The sequence below is a fragment of the Hypanus sabinus genome, chromosome 15 (genome assembly GCF_030144855.1).
Source record: "Hypanus sabinus isolate sHypSab1 chromosome 15, sHypSab1.hap1, whole genome shotgun sequence".
NCBI lineage: Eukaryota > Metazoa > Chordata > Chondrichthyes > Myliobatiformes > Dasyatidae > Hypanus > Hypanus sabinus.
This window is the reverse complement of record NC_082720.1, coordinates 35,351,585-35,373,043: the sequence shown is the minus strand read 5'-3', so window position 1 is coordinate 35,373,043 and position 21,459 is coordinate 35,351,585. Positions and strand designations below refer to the sequence as shown.

At 40.9% G+C, this 21,459-nt stretch overlaps 1 protein-coding gene across 2 annotated transcripts in view; it reads right to left on the bottom strand.

Moving 5' to 3' along the window:
* The window catches only part of ergic1 (endoplasmic reticulum-golgi intermediate compartment 1), an 83,334-nt gene extending 66,950 nt beyond the window's left edge, over nucleotides 1–16,384 (bottom strand). The window contains exon 1 of one of the 2 annotated variants that reach the window (XM_059990204.1): nucleotides 16,229–16,384. In XM_059990204.1, the coding sequence (XP_059846187.1) occupies nucleotides 16,229–16,248 (20 nt within the window). In that variant the 5' untranslated portion in view covers nucleotides 16,249–16,384. Of the gene's footprint in view, nucleotides 1–15,301; nucleotides 15,534–16,228 lie in introns of those variants that run through there. The other variant, XM_059990203.1, reaches the window with a different exon arrangement.
* Nucleotides 16,385–21,459: the final 5,075 nt, after the last annotated feature.

Here is a 21,459-nt window from a genome sequence, read left to right as displayed (position 1 = left end):
ACATTCTGGAACCAGCAAATTTATCCCGAAGACTTAGGGTGCATTGCAGCTACCATCAAAGTCGAGGAAAATCGAACTTTAAACCAGCAAAAAGATCACAAAGCAATTACATAGCTGAGCCTTCAGTTAAACATCCCCAAACCCTGGACTAGTTTGGAAACATTCTGCTCCGATTGTGCCAATGTTACACGTAAGAGTGTCTGACTACAATCCATATTACTTGTTATTTCCAAATATTTCCTACTTCTCCTTGCCTCTTACCACAACTGCTGATGAAACCCTCATTAATATGTTTGTAAACCTCAGGCTTGATAAAGATATTGCAAAACCTAAACTTTGAAGTTCATATCCTTGTTTCAAAGTCCATCCAGTGCTATATTCCATCCCATTTCTAATAACAGCCAAATATCTACCCAACTCCAACTTGGAGCTCAAGTATTACATTTATAACTGCTCATGACATAAAGGAGGTCAGTAAAGCTACACCATTCGTGGGTCCAAACTCTAAAATTCTCCACGCATTGATTTTTCTGGAAGTTAATGAAAGGAAAGTCTGTTCACCTGAAGACATCTCATACTGAGAACCACCATACAATGAAATTCCACCTTCCAGAACTAGTTACATAGGAACATAGAAAACCTAAAGCACAATACAGGCCCTTTGGCCCACAAAGTTGTGCCGAACATGTCCCTACCTTAGAAATTACTAGGCTTACCTATAACCCTCTATTTTACTAAGCTCCATTTACCTATCTAAAAGCCTCTTAAAAGAGCCTATCATATCCGTCTCCACCACCGTTGTCGGCAGCCCATTCCACGCACTCACCACTCTCTGAGTAAAAAAACTTAACCCTGACATCTCCTCTGTTCCTACTCCCCAGCACCCTAAACCAGTGTCTTGTGGCAACCATTTCAGCCCTGGGAAAAAGCTTCCCAACTATCCACATGATCAATGCCTCTCATCATCTTGTACACCTCTATCAGGTCACCTCTCATCCTCCTTCGCTCCAAGGAGAAAAGGCCGAGTTCACTCAACTTCAGGTTACAGCTCTGTAAGTGTTCATGTAATGAGTATTTCTACCTTTACCACTCATTTTGATCGCAAGTTAGCTAAGTTAGCTGAGTGATTCCTTTTCTTCCCTCCTTCTCAACCGCAATCCAAATCAGGTTGGCAATAACATCAAATCTGCACTTCTTGGTTTTTGACCCTTCTCCGAAGGAAAATAGGTCACTTTTTTTTGTTGTGTCAAGGCCCTTCTGTTTTATATATTTCCCTTAATCTATTTCTTTTCCCCTAAAAATAGTAAGCCTAGCTTATCCAATCTTTCCTTTTGATAATATTTTACAGTACTGCCAACATGCTCATAACTCTCCTCTACACCCCCTCCAATATGATGATCGGAACAGTACACATACCCATGCTGTGACCTAGCAAGTGTTGCGTACAATTCCAGCATAACCTCCTCGTTTATATTTAACACTTGACTAATAAAGGAAAACATCTGATGTGTCTTTTTAAGTTAATTTTTTATGACCTGCCTTGCTAGCTATACCTAAGGCCTATCCACAGGCATTCCAAATCATTGTGTCTCACAACAATTTACTGCATCCGCCTGGTTAATGTGTATTCCTCCTAGTTTTCCACCATGTTGCCAATTATTGTATCACTGATGCACTTTTTCCATCATTCCCCTTACATTTTGAAATGTTCTAATTTATAATAAGCAGCTGAAGAATGAAAGCTGTGAAACCCCGCCTGGTAACAGCCATCCAGTAACATTTCAAACCTTGCTCATTTCTTTCTGTTGCAAATTTGGTTACAGTTGCCACTCTTCGTTGCATCTCATGAGTTTTAACTTTTTTTTTCTAGCCCTGTCGTCCATAAAGACAAACTGCTGGATAAACTCAGCCAGAGTTTGTGAAGAATCTGTGAAGGGAAATGGACTGTCAATGCTTCAAGTTGAGGCCCTTCATCTGGGCCAAAATGTCAACTGCCCATTTCCTTCCATAGATGCTGCCTCAGACATAAAGTTACTCTACATTCCAGTACCTGAGATACAAAAACTGTACTAAATAGGAGTGATACAGAACTAATCTAGTACCTCAAAATGTAAGAAGTGACATAGACAATCAGTAGCAGACATGTACACTACCATAATCTGTAACCTCAGGGCCCAGGATCTCTCTTCTACCATATGAAAAGAAAACACAGAATAATCCCGGTTCAATGGGATGAGATCTTCATCTGATACACCTAAAGCAAAGAGATGCCAATTTGGGGAAGATACCAGTCAGGACTATATGCATGCAGGTACGTGATCACTCAACCAGTCAGTCAGATTGAAGCCCTACAGATCTACCACAGCTGGTTGTGACCAATTAAAGAGCCAACTGAATTCACTGAAAGCAGGTAGATCAAACCAGTTGATCTTCAGAGTGAAGCGAGAGGCTGCTCTTGACATCTAGGTAGATGTGACCACACATCAGGTAAGCCTGGTAAAACCGTTCAATGTACCTCGAGAGGAACACAGAGTCCAACCCAGACAGGAAAATGAGTGTGATTTTCAGTGGTCTACCATCTCAGTATGAGGTCTACACCGCAAGAGATCCTCAGGACTGTTTCCTAGGCACAACCATCTTCAGCTACTTCATCAACAACCTTCCTTATTTGTCAATGATTGCCCAATGTTCAATTCTTTTCAAATCTCCAGTATGTCTTGCATACAGGCGGTATGACTAGGATCCATTCAGGGTTAGCCTGACAAAAAATGATCACACCACAACCTGGTAATGATCAACAACCAGAAATACAAATAGCCATGCCAGTAAATCCTGTGACTATAATAAGGAGTCAGATGCCATCTGTCGCAAGATGGACAAGTAAACCCCTGATATCAAGGCTTTACAGCATGTACATGGTTGTGATGGAATGCTTTCCATTTGCCTGGAAGAACACATTTCCAAAACAATAGAGCTGCTTGACTCCATTAGGAGCAAACAGCCCACTTGATTGCCAACCCAACCACAGTCCTAAACTTCCACAGGAGAGTGGTGCAGAACGTACAAAATGTTCTACAAAATCTACAAAACGTACTGCAGTTATTCACCTGAGGTACCCTGCTATCACTTACAACATTTCCACCAGGGTTCCAAACACCCCCAGTTGCAAACTATTGTGACTTGGAAAAAGATTGATGATCCCGCAAGATCATGGGGTCTAAATCTTGGAACTCCCTTCCCAGCAGGCTTGTGGGAAAACCGTAACCAGAAGGACCGCAAGACTAGATGGTGGCAGTTTACTGCCAACTTTTCTGCAGGTTCAGTGGCTGACCTTGCCACTAAGCCAAATATCAAGAAATTGAAAATAAATTGGTTTGATTGAGTTGTTACTAACATATTAAAGCCTGTCTTTTCAGATGTGCACTTAAATAATTCTACTAGGGAAGAATGGTTGGTTGTTCATTTTAAACCCATGACTGATTGCTTAAGCTCCTAATGGATTTGTGACAATAGCAGGGGGCCATGAAATGAAATTAAAATTGAGACAGTTGGGGAGCCAAGAGGCCTCTTGTGATATTGCAGTACAGTATTTATTCTTCAGACCATGGCATATACGAAATGAATGTATTTTGTCTGTACAACACAATGGAGAAATTGTCACAATAGCAAGACCTAAATAACTGAACTTGTCAATTCTTGACAACTAATTGCAATATAAATAAGCTATATAATTTCCCATGTCAAAACAATCAATATATGTTTATAATGCTTTTAAGATTCTATTTTGTTTGCAGGAAAATGTAGTTTGGAAAGAATCTTTAAAACGTCAAAACATTTTCTTGCAAAATTATGCACTTTTGGCTGCATCATCAGCATCATCAGCGTGAAGAAAAACAATACTACACAAGAGATTAGGTCATCAGATATGACACAGAAAAACCAGTATCTGCATTACCCAATTGTCCATAGCAGCAATGAGCTTGATAAACCTTTTCCTTTTGCACTTCTCCTTCCCAAAACAAACGAGAACAGTTGCAAAACATTAAATCAGATGATAAAAGCAGAAATCTCTCTCACACGTACAATCTCACACACATCCACTCAAACTGTGTATTCTTCCCAAACTACATTCTACTGGAAACAAGATAGAATCTTAAAAGCATTATAAACATATAGTGATTGCTTTGACATGGGAAATTATATAGCTTATTTATATTGCAATTAGTTGTCAAGAATTGACAAGTTCAGTTATTTAGGTCTTGCTATTGTGACAATTTCTCCATTGTGTTGTACAGACAAAATACATTCATTTCGTATATGCCCTTATCCATGAAAAATAAGTATTCTCTTGGAACAAGGAACTTATTTTTAAGTCCACTGAGTGTACATTATAAAGTTTGTTGCTTTGTTGCAAAACATAAAAATTACTACAAAATACAAAAATAAATAAATAGGGCAAAAGACAAATAATGGGGAGATATTCAGGGAGCATTCAGAAATCGAATGACAGAGGACAGGAAGCTGTTTTTAAAATTTGAGCGTGGGTCTTCAGGCTCATGTACCTCCTCTCTATTGACAGTAACAAGAAAACGGCATGTCCCAGATGGAGAGTGTCATTATGAGCAGAAGTAAACTATTCAGCACATTGAGTCTGCTCTGCCATTCAATCATGGGCTGATCCAATTCTTCCAGTCGTCCCGACTCCCCTGCTTTCACCCCATACCCTTTGATGCCCTGGCTAATCAAGAACCTACCTATCTCTGCCTTAAAAACATCCAGTGACTTGGCCTCCACAGCTGCTCGTGGCAACAAATTCCATGGATTTACCACTCTCTGACTAAAGTAATTTCTCCACATCTCTGTTCTAGAAGGGTGTCCTTCAATCCTGAAATCATGCCCTTTTGTCCTAGAATCCCCTAACATGGGAAATAACTTTACCATATCTAATCTGTACAGTTCTTTTAACATTTGGAATGTTACTATGAGATCCCCCCCTCACTCTCCTGAACTCCAAGGAATACAGCCCAAGAGCTGCCAGACTTTCCTCGTATAATAACCCTTTCATTCCTGGAATCACTCTCGTGAATCCTCTCTGAACCCTCTCCAATGTCAGTATATCTTTTCTAAAATAAGGAGCCCAAAACTGCACACAATACTTCAAGTGTGGTCTCACAAGTGCCTCAACATCACAACCCTGCTCTTATATTCTATTCCTCTAGAAATGAATGCCAACATTGCATTCGTCTTCTTCATGATGGATGCTGCTTTCATGAGGCACAGCCTCGTTAAGATGTCCTCAGTGGCAGGAGGGTTGTGCCCATGCTGGAACTGGTTGAGTCTACAACTCCCTGTAGCCTCGAGACCTATGTATTGGAGGCTCCACACCAGGCTGTGATGCAAAGAGTCAGACAATCTTCACTGTAAATCTGTAGAAAGTTGCAAGAGTCCTTGGTGACATACCAAATCTCCTCCAAGTCCCAATGAAGTAGAACTGCTGTTGTGCCATCATCATGATTATATAATGTGTTGGGCCCAGGGCAGACGCTCTAAGATTTTGACACCCATGAACTTGAAGACACTAACCCTTTTTACACTGACCCATCAATGCCAACAGGTTGGTGTTCCCTCAACTTTCCCTTCCTGAAGTCCACAATCAGCTCCTTTGTCTTGCTGGCATTGAATGCAAGGTTGAGACCAATGACATACAGTGGTCAACCCTTCTTTTAACTTTCATTTGGTCACACTTCTTCACACCCCAGTTGCAACCAGAAACCTACCCTCATTCCTGATCCCTGGTGTTTTCAACCCTCCTCCTCCACACACTAAATATTGATGTTTCAGTACCTGCCTACAGGAGGCATCAACATAATATCTCAGCACATCACCAAAGCGGGCTCTAGAGAAATGCACTGTTGTCTTACCTCTTGGTAAATAAACAGCTCAACAGATGGTAATGAATTGGTTCAATGTCAACTGCTTCCTCCCTCCACAAATGTTGCCCTCCATACCCTTCCCCTTCATGTATTTATCCAAACAACACCATCTTTGCTTCAGATTCAATTTACCCAAGGATTATTTTTAAAAACTCTCTCCCTTTGGCGGAGAGAACAAAGAAACCAATTTTAACAGTATGCAGCCAATTTCAATGTACTACCAAAACAACCCAATTAGTGAAGCTGTACCCTGCTGTGCAACAGAAGTAGCGCATTGCAAATTACCCTTGATCTGCCTGGCACTCTGCTCGATTATTAGTTGCTAATACTGGAGTTCTGTTGGGAAACAGATGCTTAGATAAACCAAGATATTTTCTTTAAAATAAAATTAAACTTTTGCTAAGCATATGCTGTGCTTACTGAATAGCAGCCAGAACTTGATTTCTATTGAAATTCTTCATTGTCTGTAAAACACTTGCAGGAACTTTGTTTCAGTCATAGCACAGCACAGAAACAGGCCATTCTGCTCATCTAATCCATTCTGAACTATTATTCTGCTTAGTCCCATCGACTTGCATCCTGACCATAATACTCATTGCTCCATCCATGTACTTGGAAAAGCAAATTTTGCAGAGGATATGTAGAGAGATATAGATAGGTTAAGTGAGTGGGCAAGGGTCTGGCAGATGGAAAATAATGTTGGCAAATGTGAGGTCATCCACTCTGGAAAGAAAAATGAAAGATCAGACTATTATTTAGATAGTAAAAGATTACAGCAGGTTGCTGTGCAAAAAGAATATGGGAGTGTGCGTGTATGAATCGTAAAAATTTGGTTTGCAGGTGCAGCAGGTTATTAAGAAGGCAAATGGAATGCTGTGTTTCACTGCTAGCGTGAATGAATTTATGAGCAGGGAGGTTATGCTGCAAATGTGCAGGGTACTAATGAGGCCACATCTGTAGTACTGCATGCAGTTCTGGTCTCCTTACTTGAAGAAGCATAAACTGGCTTTGGAGGCAGTGCAGAGGAGGTTCAGCAGGTTGATTCCAGAGATGAGGAGAGATTGAGTCACCTGGGACTATACTCACGGGAATTCAGAAGGATGAGAGGAGATCTTATAGAAACATATACAATTATGAAAGGGATAGATTAGATAAGATAGAGGCAGGAAAGTTGTTTCCACTGGTATGTGAGACTAGAACTAGGGGACATAGCCTCAAGATTCAGGGGAGTAAATTTAGGACAGAGATGAGGAACTGTTTTTCCCAAAGAGTGGTGAATCTGTGGAAATTTCTGCCCAATGAATTAGTAGAGGCTACCTCAGTAAATAAATTTAAGACAGGGTTGGATAGATTTTTGCATCTTAAGGGAATTAAGGGTTATGGGGAAAAAGCAGGTAGGTGAAGTTGAGTCCACGGTCAGATCAGCCATGATCTTATTGAATGGCCGAGCGGGCTTGACGGGCCGGATGGCCTACTCCTGCTCCTATTTCTTATGTTATCCAAATTGCTCTTAAATGCTGAAATCAAACATCCATCCAACACGTTCACTGGCAGCTCATTCCACACTCTCACCACCCTCTGAATGAAGAAGTTCCCCCTCAAGTTCCCCTTAAATATTTCACCTTTCACCCTTAACCCATAACATCTAGTTCTAGTCTCACCAAATCTCAGCGGAAAAAGCTTCCTTGCATTTACCCTATCTATACCCTTCATAATTTAGTACACCCCTATCAAATCTCCCCTCATTGTCCTAAGCTGCAGAGAATAAAGTTCTAAACTATTTAAGCTTTTCCTCATATAACTCAGTTCCACAAGTCCCGGCAACGTCCTTGTAAATTTTCCCTGCAATCTTTCAAACTTCATTGATACATTTTTCCTGTAGATAGGTGAAGAAAATTGCAAACATTACTCCAAATTAGGCATCATCTATGTCTTATACAGCTTCAACGTGACATCCAACTCCTGTACTCAATACTTTGGTTTACAAAAGGCCACTGTGCCAAAAGCTCTTTCTACATCCCTATCTACCTGTGACGCCACTTTCAAAGAATAATGGATCTGTATTCCCAGATCCCTCTGTTCTTCTGCACTCCTCAGTGCTCTACCGTGCACCATGCAAGTCCTACTCTGGTTTTACTTCCAAAGTGCAACACCTCACACTTGTCTACATTTAATTCCACCTGCCATTTTTCAGTCCATTTTTCCAGCTGGTCCAGATCCTGCTACAAGCTTTGAAAGCCTTCCTCACTGTCCACTAAGTTCCCAATATTGATGTCATCCACAAATCTGTTGATCCAGTTCACCACATTATCATCCAAATCACTGATATAAATGACAAACATCATTAGACCCAGCACTAATTCATACAGCATGCCGCTAGTCACTGGCCTCCAGTCAGAGATGTGTCCACCTACCACCATTCTCAGTCCTCTTCTTTTAGGACATTTAGATTTACAACCTCATCTTTCCTGGTAACCTTCTTGAAAGATTCTGTAAGATTGGTTAGACATGACCTATCACACAAAAAGCCATCTTGACTATCCCTAATCAATATCTGTCTATCCAGATATAAATGCAGTCCTGTACAATACTTACCAGTAAATTACGGCTTACAGTCCATAATTTTCTGGCTTATTCTTACAGCCATTCTTAAACAACAGAGAAATAAATCCTCCAGTCCTCAGGCATCTCATCTGTGGTTAACCATGTTTTAAATACTTTTGATAGGCCCCCTGCAATGCCTCCCAGAAGATCTGCAGGAACACCTTGTCAGGCCCTTGGGATTTATCCACCCTAATTACCTCAAGACGAACAGCACCTCCTCCTCTGAAGTGCATATACCGTCAATGAACTTGCTGCTTTTGTCTCACATCAATGGACTTTGTATTCGTCTCCCGCGTAAACATAGATGCCAAATATTCCATTTAAGATTTCCCCAATCTTTTTTGCTTCCATACACAGATGACCACGCTGATCTTCAAGTGGGTCAATTTTATCCCTTGCTATCCTTTTGCTTTTAATATATCAGTAGAAGCCTTTGGGATTCTCCTTCACCTTGTCTGCAAGAGTAACCTCATGCCTTCTTTTAGTCCTCCTGATTTCCTTAAATGCTCTGTGTTTCTTATACCCCTCAAGACCCTCATTTGTTCCTTGCTGCCTATACCTGCTATGCACCTCCTTCTTAGCCAGCCTCATTAGATCTCTAAACCCTGTTAACCTTGCCTTTTGTTCTGACCATAACATATAAACTCTGTACTCTCAAAATTTTGCTTTTGAAGGCCTCCCACTTAACACGCAGAGCTTTGCTAAAAAAAACTATCCTGATCTACACAGATCCCTTCTGATACCATTAAAAGTGGCCTTTCTCCAGTTTAGAATCTCAAGCTGAGGACAGGAAGAGAAAGAAGATAGTTAAGAACAATGTTGGGCCCTTGAAGAATGAATTGGGTGAAATTATTATGGGAAACAGAGAAATGGCAGAAGAATTTAATGAGTACTTTAGATCTGTTTTCACTAAGGAAGACACAAGCAATCTCCCCGATGTATGGATGGGCCAAGGACATAGGGTAACAGAGGAAATGAAACAGATTGACATTCGGAAGGAAACGGTGATGAGAAGACTGATGGGACTGAAGGCTGACAAATCCCCAGGTCCAGATGGTCTGCACCCTAGGGTACTAAAGGAGGTGGCCCTGGAAATTGCAGATGCATTGGTAATCATTTTCCAATGTTCCTTAGATTCAGGATCAGTTCCTGAGGATTGGAGAATGGCTAATGTTATCCCACTTTTTAAAAAAGGAGGAAGAAAACAGAGAACTATCGACCTGTCAGCCTGACATCGGTGGTGGGGAAGATGCTAGAGTCCAGTATTAAGGATGAAATAGTGGCATATTTAGATAGCAGTGATAGGATTGGGCCGAGCCAGCATGGATTTACCAAGGGTAAATCATGCTTGACTAATCCGTTGGGAGTTTTTCGAGGATGTAATCAGGAAGTTAGACGGGGGAGATCCAGTGGATGTAGTGTACCTCGATTTTCAGAAGGCATTTGATAAGGTCCCACATAGAAGATTGGTGGGTAAAATCAAAGCTCAGGGCATTGGGGGGAAGACATTGACATGGATAGAAAACTGGTTGGCAGATAGAAAGCAACAGGTAGCGGTAAATGGGTGTTTCTCGGAATGGCAGGTGGTGACTAGTGGGGTGCCACAGGGCTCGGTATTGGGACCACAGCTGTCTACCATTTACGTTAACGATTCGGATGAAGGCGTAAAAAATAAGAACAGCAAATTTGCTGATGATACTAAGCTGGGTGGCAGTGTGACATGTGATGAGGATGTTAGGAGAATTCAGGGTAACTTGGATAGGCTGGGTGAGTGGGCAGATACTTGGCAGATGGTGTTTAATGTGAATAAGTGTGAGGTTATCCACTTTGGGAGTAAGAAAAGGAAGGCAGATTATTATCTGAACGCGACAGAGCTGGGTAAGGGAGAAATACAAAGAGATCTCGGAGTCCTTGTTCATCAGTCACTGAAGGTGAATGAGCAATTGCAGCAGGCAGTGAAGAAGGCTAATGGAATGTTGGCCTTTATTACAAAGGGAATTGAGTACAAGAGCAAGGAAATTCTCTTGCATTTGTACAGAGCCCTGGTGAGACCACACCTGGAGTATTGTGTACAGTTTTGGTCTCCAGGGTTAAGGAAGGACATCCTGGCTGTAGAGAAAGTGCAGCATAGATTCACGAGGTTAATTCCTGGGATGTCTGGACTGTCTTACACAGAGAAGTTAGAGAGACTGGGCTTGTACACGCTGGAATTAAGGAGATTGAGAGGGAATCTGATTGAAACATATATTAAGGGATTGGACAAGATAGAGGCAGGAAATATGTTCCAGATGCTGGGAGAGTCCAGTACCAGAGGGCATGGTTTGAAAATAAGGGGTAGGTCATTTAGGACAGAGTTAAGGAAAAACTTCTTCTCCCAGAGAGTTGTGGGGGTCTGGAATGCACTGCCTCAGAAGGTAGTGGAGGCCAATTCTCTGGATGCTTTCAAGAAGGAGCTAGATAGGTATCTTATGGATAGGGGAATCAAGGGATATGGGGACAAGGCAGGAACCGGGTGTTGATAGTAATTGATCAGCCATGATCTCAAAATGGCGTTGCAGGCTCGAAGGGCCAAATGGTCTACTTCTGCACCTATTGTCTATTGTCTATCCTTCTCCATAATTATCCTGAAACTAATGGCATTATGATTACTAGATCCAAAGTGTTCCACTACACACACTTCAGTCAACTGCCCTGTCTCATTCCCAAATATCACACTCCCTCTAGTTGGGACCTCTTGTGTATTGATTAAGAAAACTTTCCTGAACACATCTGACAAATTCGATCCCATCTAGCCTTTTTTACAGTCTGGGAGTCCCAATCAATATGTGGAAAGGCAAAATCACCTATTACAACCTTATGCTTCCTCCAACAGTCTGTTTGCATCTGTTTCCTGTTGCAAACTGCTCATGGTTCTCTGGTTCACACTAGCAATAATTTTATAAACATTGAAATGTAAACAAACAAGGCTTCATCACTGCTAGCAATTAGAGATTCTTCATTAGTCTCCATATGCACCAGTTGTATCATGAGGTTATGCAAAAAATATCAACAACCTCCACCTAAAATCTCTTCAAACAATGCCCTTATTGCTTTTGGGATACTGTAATACCGTTAGTCACAATGGAATTTTGTTCAAAAATGGCAAAAGTGGATTTTACCCTTGACCCATTTTTGCCATTTTTGGACAACATTCCATTTTTGAAATGGAACAAATTGAACAAAGTGGCACCATATCAAACATGACATCGTAAAAAAGTTTGGGCACTCATGTTAAACGTCCTTTCTATTAGCTAAACAATCATCCAAAGGTGCCATTTTTTTTACATATATACCAGCACAATTAACTTCATGGTATAAATAGTACTGTACTGTATCTATACAGACCAATCAGTTCATGTCAGTAAATTCATGCAAAGCAAATACTCCAACGTAATGCACAAAAGTTTATAAAATTAGTGCACATTCATTAAATTCAAATTGTCATATCTCAAGATCGCTGATGCAGTACAGATCAATTCATAAAATATATTCCATGACCATATAAAATGTTAATTGTATTACCATTTTAATATATAGATACCAGATAAAGGACCCCCCAGAAGTATCACTTTCTAAATGGGTGGTCCTCTGGGAGCCCTTGTATTACAAAAAAAAGCATTAAGTGCCACTCAGACCTTCGTAATGCATTTAATACCTCCTGAATAACTGTGCTGAATCATGGAAACCAATTCTACTCCAAGAACCCAATCGTATTCTCAGAAATCAGAAAAAATATGAAAAACTATACTACTTAAATCTGTTGGTCTGCTTTGCTAGGCAAATACATGTAAGAATAATCAAAGTATGCTGAAGCGAACGACAAACAAACTCACATACCATAAATGTTAATGCTATTTAACCACATTAAATCCTGAAAGCTTTTCACGACTGTCACCCAAAGGTAAAATTATTAGACATTATATATAATTAATGAACCAGAAAAATATTACACACTAAAACAAGCGTCCATTGCAACAACATAAAAACTAGTACAGATATTACAGAATGAATAATCTAATCCAATGCTAGGTTTCACATTTTTTTATCTTCTACAAAAACACTATAAGATTGCTATATCTTTTCCCATTGAATGACATGGCATTAAAATGCAATGCAGTTCTATATTCAATAATGAAATATAGAAATATTTTACATGTCATTATGATGCCCTTTTTCATGGCAGAACTGCTGAAAATTTATTACTGTATATTTTTTCCTACTTAAGTTGCCTATCCAAGAATTACTTGATGGAAGGATTCAACAGTGGCTAGATGGGAGATGCCAGAGAGTAGTGGATTCAACAGTGGGTAGATGGGAGATGCCAGAGAGTAGTGGTGGATAATTGTTTATCGGGATGGAGGCCGGTGACTAGTGGGGTGCCTCAGGGATCTGTTTTGGGCCCAATGTTGTTTGTAATATACATAAATGATCTGGATGATGGGATGGTAAATTGGATTAGTAAGTATGCCGATGATACTAAAGTAGGAGGTGTTGTGGATAATGAGGTGGGTTTTCAAAGCTTGCAGGGAGATTTATGCCGGTTAGAAGAATGGGCTGAACATTGGCAGATGGAGTTTAATGCTGAGAGGTGTGAGGTTCTACATTTTGGACGGAATAATCCAAATAGAATATACAGGGTAAATGGTAGGCATTGAGGAATGCAGTGGAACAGAGAGATCTAGGAATAACAGTGCATAGTTCCCTGAAGGTGGAGTCTCATGTAGATAGGGTGGTGAAGAAGGCTTTTGGAACGCTGGCCTTTATAAATCAAAGCATTGAGTACAGAAGTTGGGATGTAATGTTAAAATTGTACAAGGCATTGGTAAGGCCAAATTTGGAATATCGTGTGCAGTTCTGGTCACCGAATTATAGGAAAGATATCAATAAATTAGAGAGAGTGCAGAGACGATTTACTAGGATGTTACCTGGGTTTCAGCACTTAAGTTACAGAGAAAGGTTGAACAAGTTAGGTCTCTATTCATTGGAGCGTAGAAGGTTGAGGGGGGATTTGATCGAGGTATTTAAAATTTTGAGAGGGATAGATAGAGTTGACGTGAATAGGCTGTTTCCATTGAGAGTAGGGGAGATTCAAACGAGAGGACATGATTTGAGAGTTAGGGGGCAGAAGTTTAAGGGAAACACGAGGGGGTATTTCTTTACTCAGAGAGTGGTAGCTGTGTGGAATGAGCTTCCTGTAGAAGTAGTAGAGGCCAGTTCAGTTGTGTCATTTAAAGTAAAATTGGATAGGTATATGGACAGGGAGGAGTGGAGTGTTATGGGCTGAGTGCGGGTAGGTGGGACTAGGTGAGATTAAGAGTTCGGCACAGACTAGGAGGGCCAAGATGGCCTGTTTCCGTGCTGTGATTGTTATATGTTATATGGTTATATGGAAGGACATGAAAGACTGAAAACGAATGTTCACAAAAATACAATGTAAAAGCATATACATAACACATTCACTTATGGAAGTTTAATAAATTAGTTGTGTGGCATATTCATTTCAAGCTGCAAGCAGAATATTTTCCCAATCCTTAGCCAATATTTAAGCAGCCATACTTTCTCGTATCTTGTATGGCACCTGATGAGTGTTTGATGACCCTGGGCCTGTATTCACAGGAATTCAGAAGAATGAGTGGTGTCCTCATTGAAACCTGTCGAATGGTGAAAGGCCTAGATAGAGTGAATGTGGAGAGGATGTTTCCTACGGTGGGAGAGTCTAAGTCCAGGGGACACAGTAACTCAAAATAGAGGGGCATCCCTTTAAAATAGAGATAAGGAAGAATTTCTTTGGCCAGAGAGTGGTAAATTAGTGGAATCCTTTGCCACAGGCAGCTGTGGAATCCAAGTCCTTATCTATACTTAAGGCAGAGGTTAATAGATTCTTGACTGGTCAGGGCATGAAGGAATATGAAGAGAAGGCAGGAGACTGGGGATGAGAGGGAAGTTGCATCAGCCATGAGGAAGTGGCAGAGTAGACTCAATGGGCCAAATGGCCTAATTCTGTTGCTATATCTTATGGTCTTATATTAAATGCAACATCCTTTTGCCCATCATCTGTAGAATTCAAAAGGTTTTAAATGCCTTTTTGAGAGCAATGTATCTTTGTTTTGTTCTTATAATTTGATCATTCACTGTCTGTACTTTCACCATTATTAGGGTTTAGATCATCTACATTGCTTAACAAAGTGTAAATTTTGGAATATTTAGCCTTTGCTATAAAACTCTGGCCCAGGTTATCAGCGTCAAACGTGGCTCTTCTCATTCCATTCTACACTCCCACACTCTATTCCCACATTGACTGCTCTGGATGCCCAATCTGCAAGGAGCATGAAAGGCAATTAGGGCACAAGGAAGAACCATGTGGAGGTATTGGCACACAAAGGGTCAGGTGAATAAAGGAAACTGGTGGACAAGGCAGATTGCTCACAGCGGTCCAGGGAGTCAGTCTGCCTTACCAGTAAAAGACATCAGTGGGCTGCGGAGATCTGTTCTTGGAGTTGACAATAGGTCAAGGACACCTTTTTAGTCCATTTTGACAAATGATAACTAGCAACTGGAGCAAGATAGCAAATGGTTCACACCAGAAGCTCCAAGATAATATCATTTTAGCAGGTATGAAACAATTTTGTTAAATATTTATGTAATTTAAGACGTTCATCTCACTCTCCCAAAACAAATATGTGAGTGTATTTAGTAAATGCTAGTAACAAATAGGTCAGTATTACCTTGTCAAAATGCTGGTATCCTTATCTGCAACTCTGCCATTTTTAAAACAATACCACAATTTAAGTACTTCTAATTGAAACATTATATGTCTGCACTGTGAATATAATAATAATAATCCAAAATACGTTTTGAGATTTCCAGACAAGTTTGTAGGAAAAGCGATAAATTTAAGGAGCAGAATCAGGATCAATTCTAATCCTATTTTACCAACAGAGAGAAAAAAATCCAAAGTAAAATACTATAGAACTAATATAATAGATTTTAACCAAATGGATATTAAAGCATTACAGCTGAATCCTTGCCAGTTAAAGCAAAATTCCTACACTACCCAGCGACTGTCAACACGTTTCCTTTCTGAAGCTGTGATTTCGAGCGGAGAAAAATATGCTTCCGGGTAGAGCCGGACCCTGCTTAGAACAAATCAATGTGTGCCACGTGTTGTAAATTAAACCTGCTCTTATAATAATAAGACTTTTAAATGTAATCAACCTCAAAGATCACCCGCAAGATGGAGAAACAATTCATTCTACTAAACACCAGAAGTGCACCATTCTGTGGAGTGTATTGTTATTTTTAAACCCAGGTGATTAAAATGAAAGGAATGCGTTTGCTTGAATGGTCACATATCTGGGGATAGGTGACCACTCAAGCAAAAGAACCGTTGCAAGGCCATTGATCACATCTCAGAAATAATCCTGAAGGGTGCATTGCCTGGCTCGAAAATCCCTAGTGAAGCCCGGCTCAGGGTTGCAAGCAGAGGAGTGCAAAGCTAATTCTAGCCGCTGCTTCCCCCGCCGGGCTGCAGCAAATGAATCGTGCAGGAGGGACAAGGGAGCAACTTGCCCCGAATTCTAAAACTGAGGCAATATGCCTTTGCATCCTTTGCCAATCTCGCTTCAGCAAGAAATAAATACCGATGCACTCACCTCCTAACGTCGAATGCCATCACGGAGGCTTACGCTGGAAATCAATTCAATAAATGTAAATTCCTACGAGTGGTAAAGTGAATAACTTTCTCGGGAACCCGCCGGCAATCGCCCGGATGCACCGTCACTCTTGGACGCTTTGTATTTTGCTATTGGCTGCTGAGAACCAGGTCGCTGGTCTTATTCCGGTCTGAAAATACAATCCAGTTGTTTCATCAATGGGAGGAATGAACAGTAGCCGTTTCGGGCCGAGATTCTATTGTTCATTATTTCCCTTAGATGCTGCCTGACCTACTGAGTTCATCCAGCATTGTATGTTTGTTTCTCTAGAGTTCCAGCATCTGCAGAGACTTGTGTTCATGAGCTGTTGCATCTGATGGGAATTCCAAGAAAAAGTGACCCCAATTTCTACCAACACGAGAAAATCTTGACACCCATTATTTTAACGGAATGCATTATAACTCAGACACAATTGCAGAGTTTTGAAGTAATATAATGCAAACACTTAGGTTTGGTAGAATTCAACTTTATTTTGGTGAAATGTAGTTGGAATTTTCCTCTTGTAGAATTCTCGTAATTTATGTTCTTAGGATGAGTAAAAAGGTGAACAAGTCTCAAATTTTTTCAGTGTTTTTGAGAGTCATGATTGATTAACAAAACAAATCTTAGAAACTTAGAAAACCTACAGCACAATATAGGCACTTCAGCCCACAAGGTTGTGCGGAATATGTCCCTACCCTAGAAATTACTATGCTTACCTATAGCCCTCTATTTTTCAAATCTCCATGTACCTGTCCAAAAACCTCTTAAAAGACCCTATCGTATCTGCCTCCACCACCTTTGACAGCGGCCCATTCCACACACTCACCACTCTCTGAGTAAAAAAACGTACCCTTAACATCCCCTCTGTACCTACTCCCCAGCACCTTAACCTGTGTCCTCTTGTGGCAACTATTTCAGCTCTGGGAAAAAGCCTCTCAACATCTTATACACCTCTATCAGGTCACCTGTCATTCTCCTTCGCTCCAAGGAGAAAAGACCAAGTTCACTCAACCTATCCTCATAAGACATGCTCCCCAATCCAGGCAACATCCTTGTAAATCTCCTCTGCACCCTTTCTTTGGCTTCCACATCCTTCCTGTAGTGAGGTGACTAGAACTGAGCACAGAACTCCAAGTGTGGTCTGACCAGGGTCCTATATAGCTGCAACATTACCTCTTGGCTCCTAAATTCAATTCCATGATTGATGAAGGCCAATACACCGTAAGCCTTCTTAACTACTGAGTCAACCTGCACAGCTGCTTTGAGCATCCTATGGACAGACCCCAAGATCCCTCTGATCCTCCACACTGCCAAGAGTCTTACCATTAATACTATATTCTGTCATCGTATTTGACCTACCAAAATGAACCACTTCACACTTATCTGGGTTGAACTCCATCTGCCACTTCTCAGCCCAGTTTTGTATCTGTCAATGTCCCGCTCTAACCTCTGACAACCCTCCACAATATCCACAACACTTCCAACCTTTGTGTCATCACTTAAAATTAAGGATAAAAATGTAGTTCCTTAGCATAAGTTGGAGATGAAAGCCATAATTAAAAGTCTATTCAATTACTGTGGCTACAAAGTTGGCATAAGGAAAAGAAAGGACACCATTTATATAAAATTCAGAGGATGGTGGGAACTCAGCTGGAAAATGGATATAAAAAGAGAGAAGTTGTTATACATTTATGAATTAGAGATACTAGGTTGAATAATTCCCTGTTCAGAATTGATATGCATAACAATGGCATCTCTAGGGAGTGTACTTGTCAAGAAACGGTTCTGCATATGTTGTTTGAATGCAGTTCCTATGAGGTGCAAAGGAAACATCTAATTGCTAAATTGAGACTATTGGGACTGACAGAGTTTAACCATTGAAAATTATTAGGATATCACTGCCACCATAATGTATATAAGTGCATATTTGACTTTCTGAAAACCTTTAAACTTCTTGATATTATTTGAGGTTTTTTTTTGGCGGGGGGGATTTAGTAGGTATACTTCCTGTCTCATTGCTCCACACTCCAACCCAGTAGGTGGTAGTAATGCCATTAAAATCTACAAGAAGGTGGCAGCTGTGGTGTGAAAAAGCTGGATAAGTGGTCCTGGTGCTTAGAGTGAGAACAGGAGTTTTGAAAAGGCAAGTCTCAATGATTGGCTAATTAGCGACATTTCATTCAATAAAAGGAAGGTAAGGTGAGGTGGAATGACCTTAGAGAGCAGAAGTTGTGAGATTGGAGATTTGAGCCCTTATCTTCAGAAGATTGGGTGAAAGGGCACTGATAAAACGAAGTAAAGCTTATTTTGCCATTCATTCATTCATTCATACTTGATTCAGTGTAGGTGGTTTTTCAGTAATGGTAGTAAAATGCTTCTCCTGTAAGATATGGGCAGTTGGCGAACCTCATGGTCTCCTTGATGACTTCATCGGTGAGAAGTGCTTCCAGGTGCAGCTCTTGATAGATCCAATCAAGGAGCTGTAGCTGGATTTGAATGTATTCAGGACCATCTGGGAGGCTGAGAACCTCATCTTCATAGATAAGACTCTTACTGAGGGAATTACACAAAAGGTAAAGGCATCAGATAGGTGAGTGACCCCCCCCCAAGAAAAGTAAGGGGTATAGACAGTCCCCTGAGTCTATTTCCCCCACTAACTCTTGAATATGATTGAAGGGAATGTTCTTTCAGGGGCTAACAGTCGGGTCCCTGGCTCTGAGGCTCAGGGGGGGAGGATGCAGTTAGACAGGGTGTTAGTGACAGAAGAACTGATAATAAGGAGGATAGACAGGAGATTCTGATACTGCAGGAGAGTCACCAGGTTGCCTCCTGTGTGCCGAGGTTAAGGATATCTCTGAGCACCTGCAAACAAAGCTTGGGGGTGAGAATGAATAGCTGGAGGCCATTGTCATATGTACCCATATCTACAAGAATGGAATAAGGGCTGAGGTCCTGCAAATGAGTACAGGGAGTTGGGTAAGAAGCCAAAATGCAGAATCTTGAAAGTATTGATCACTGGATTACTACTCATGTCCCGTGTTAGGAAGGTCAGAAATAGATGGGCCAGATGAAGTTCCAGTTGAGGAGCTGGTCCGAGGGCAGGGCTTCGGATTCTTGGACCATGCGAATTCTTCTGAGGTAGAGGTGATAGGTCCAAAGGGACAGTTGGCATTTGAACGAGAGAGGTATAAACATCCTTGCATGAAAATATGTTAGCGCTACATAAGGTAGTTTTAAACTAGATTGACAGAGAAGTGTGACCTGTGAGCAGCAGCAAGTTATGAGATAAAGCAGCAGAGAGTGGCAGCAAGTCTAGTGATCAGGAATACAGTAAAGGCAGTGAAAAGAATAGCCCGCCAAAAGTGATCTTCATTCTCTAGGTTGTACGTATGCGGGGTGACCTCATTGAAATACACAAGTTATAAAAGACTCAACAAGGTGGAAGTTGACTGTAAGCATCCCATAAATGAGGAACATAGAACCAGGAGTCAGTCTCAGATAAGAATCAGAATCAGGTTTATTATCACCGGCATGTGACGTGAAATTTGTTCACTTAGCAGCAGCAGTTCAAAGCAATATGTAATATAGAAGAGAAAAAAGTAATAAATAAAATAATAATAATAAATAAGTAAATCAATTATAGTATATGTATATTGAATGGATTAAAAATGTGCAAAAATCAGAAATACTGTGTATTTAAAAAAAAGTGAGGTAGTGTCCAAGGGTTTAATGTCCATTTAGGAATCAGATGGCAGAGGGGAAGAAGCTGTTCCTGAATCACTGAGTGTGTGCCTTCAGGTTTCTGTACCTCCTATCTGATGGTAACAGTGAGAAAAGGGCATGTCCTGGGTGCTGGAGGTCCTTAATAATGGATGCTGCCTTTCTGAGACACCGCTCCTTGAAGATGTCCTGGGTACTTTGCAGGCTAGTACCCAAGATGGAGCTGACTGGATTTACAACCTTCTGCAGCTTCTTTCAGTCCTGTGCAGCAGCACCCGCCCCCCCCACCCCCCACCATACCAGACAGTGAAGCAGCCTGTCAGAATGCTCTCCACAGTACATCTATATAAGTTTTTGAGTGTATTTATTGACATGCAAAATCTCTTCAAACTCCTCATGAAATATATTTGCTGACTTGTTTTCTTTATAACTACTTATACAGTATATGTTGGAACCAGTTTTAGATCCTCAGAGATCTTGACACCCAGGAACTTGAAACTGCTCACTCTTTCCACTTCTGATCCCTCGGTGAGGATTGGTATGTGTTCCTCTGTCTTACCCTTCCTAAAGTCCACAATCAGCTCTTTCATCCTACTGACATTGAGTGCCAGGTTGTTGCTGTGACATCACTTCACTAGTTGGCAAATCTCACTCCTGTATGCTCTCTCATCACTACTTGAGATTCTTGCAACAACAATTGTATCGTCAGCAAATCTGTAGATGGTATTTGAGCTGTGCCTAGCCACACAGTCATGTGTATATAGAGAGTAGAGCAGTTGGCTAAGCACACACCCCTGAGGTGCACCAGTGTTGATCATCAGCGAGGAGGAGATGTAATCACCAATCCATACAGATTGTGGTCTTCCGGTTAGGAAACTAGGATCCCATTGCAGAGGGAGGTACAGAGGCCCAGGTTCTGCAACTTCTCAATCAAGATTGTAGGAATGATGGTATTAAGTGCTGAGCTATAGTCAATGAACAGCATCCTGATATAAGTGTTTTTGTTGTCCAGGTGATCTAAAGCCATGTGAAGTGCCATGGAGGTTGCATCTGCCATTGACCTATTATGGCGATAGGCAAATTACAATGGGTCCAGGTCCCTGCTGAGGCAAGAGTTCAGTCTAGTCGTGACCAACTTCTCAAAGCATTTCATCACTGTTGATGTGGGAGTTGGTCATTCAGATTGGGACAATGTCTGAGGGCAGTGAATCATGCCATTATCTATCTAAATAGCTCAGGAGGTTTATTTGCTGGGCTGCTTCAAAGTACAAACTGATACATTTCCTGAATATTAAGAGAATTGAGAGAGATGGAAATAGTGTGGGGAAATCAGAATCAGATTTATTATTACTGACATGTTATGGTTTCTGGCAGCGGGATAATGCAAAACATAAAAATTAAAGTTACAAGAATAAATAATGTAATAGATGAATAACGAGCAATGCAAAATGCTGCAGAAACTCAGCCGG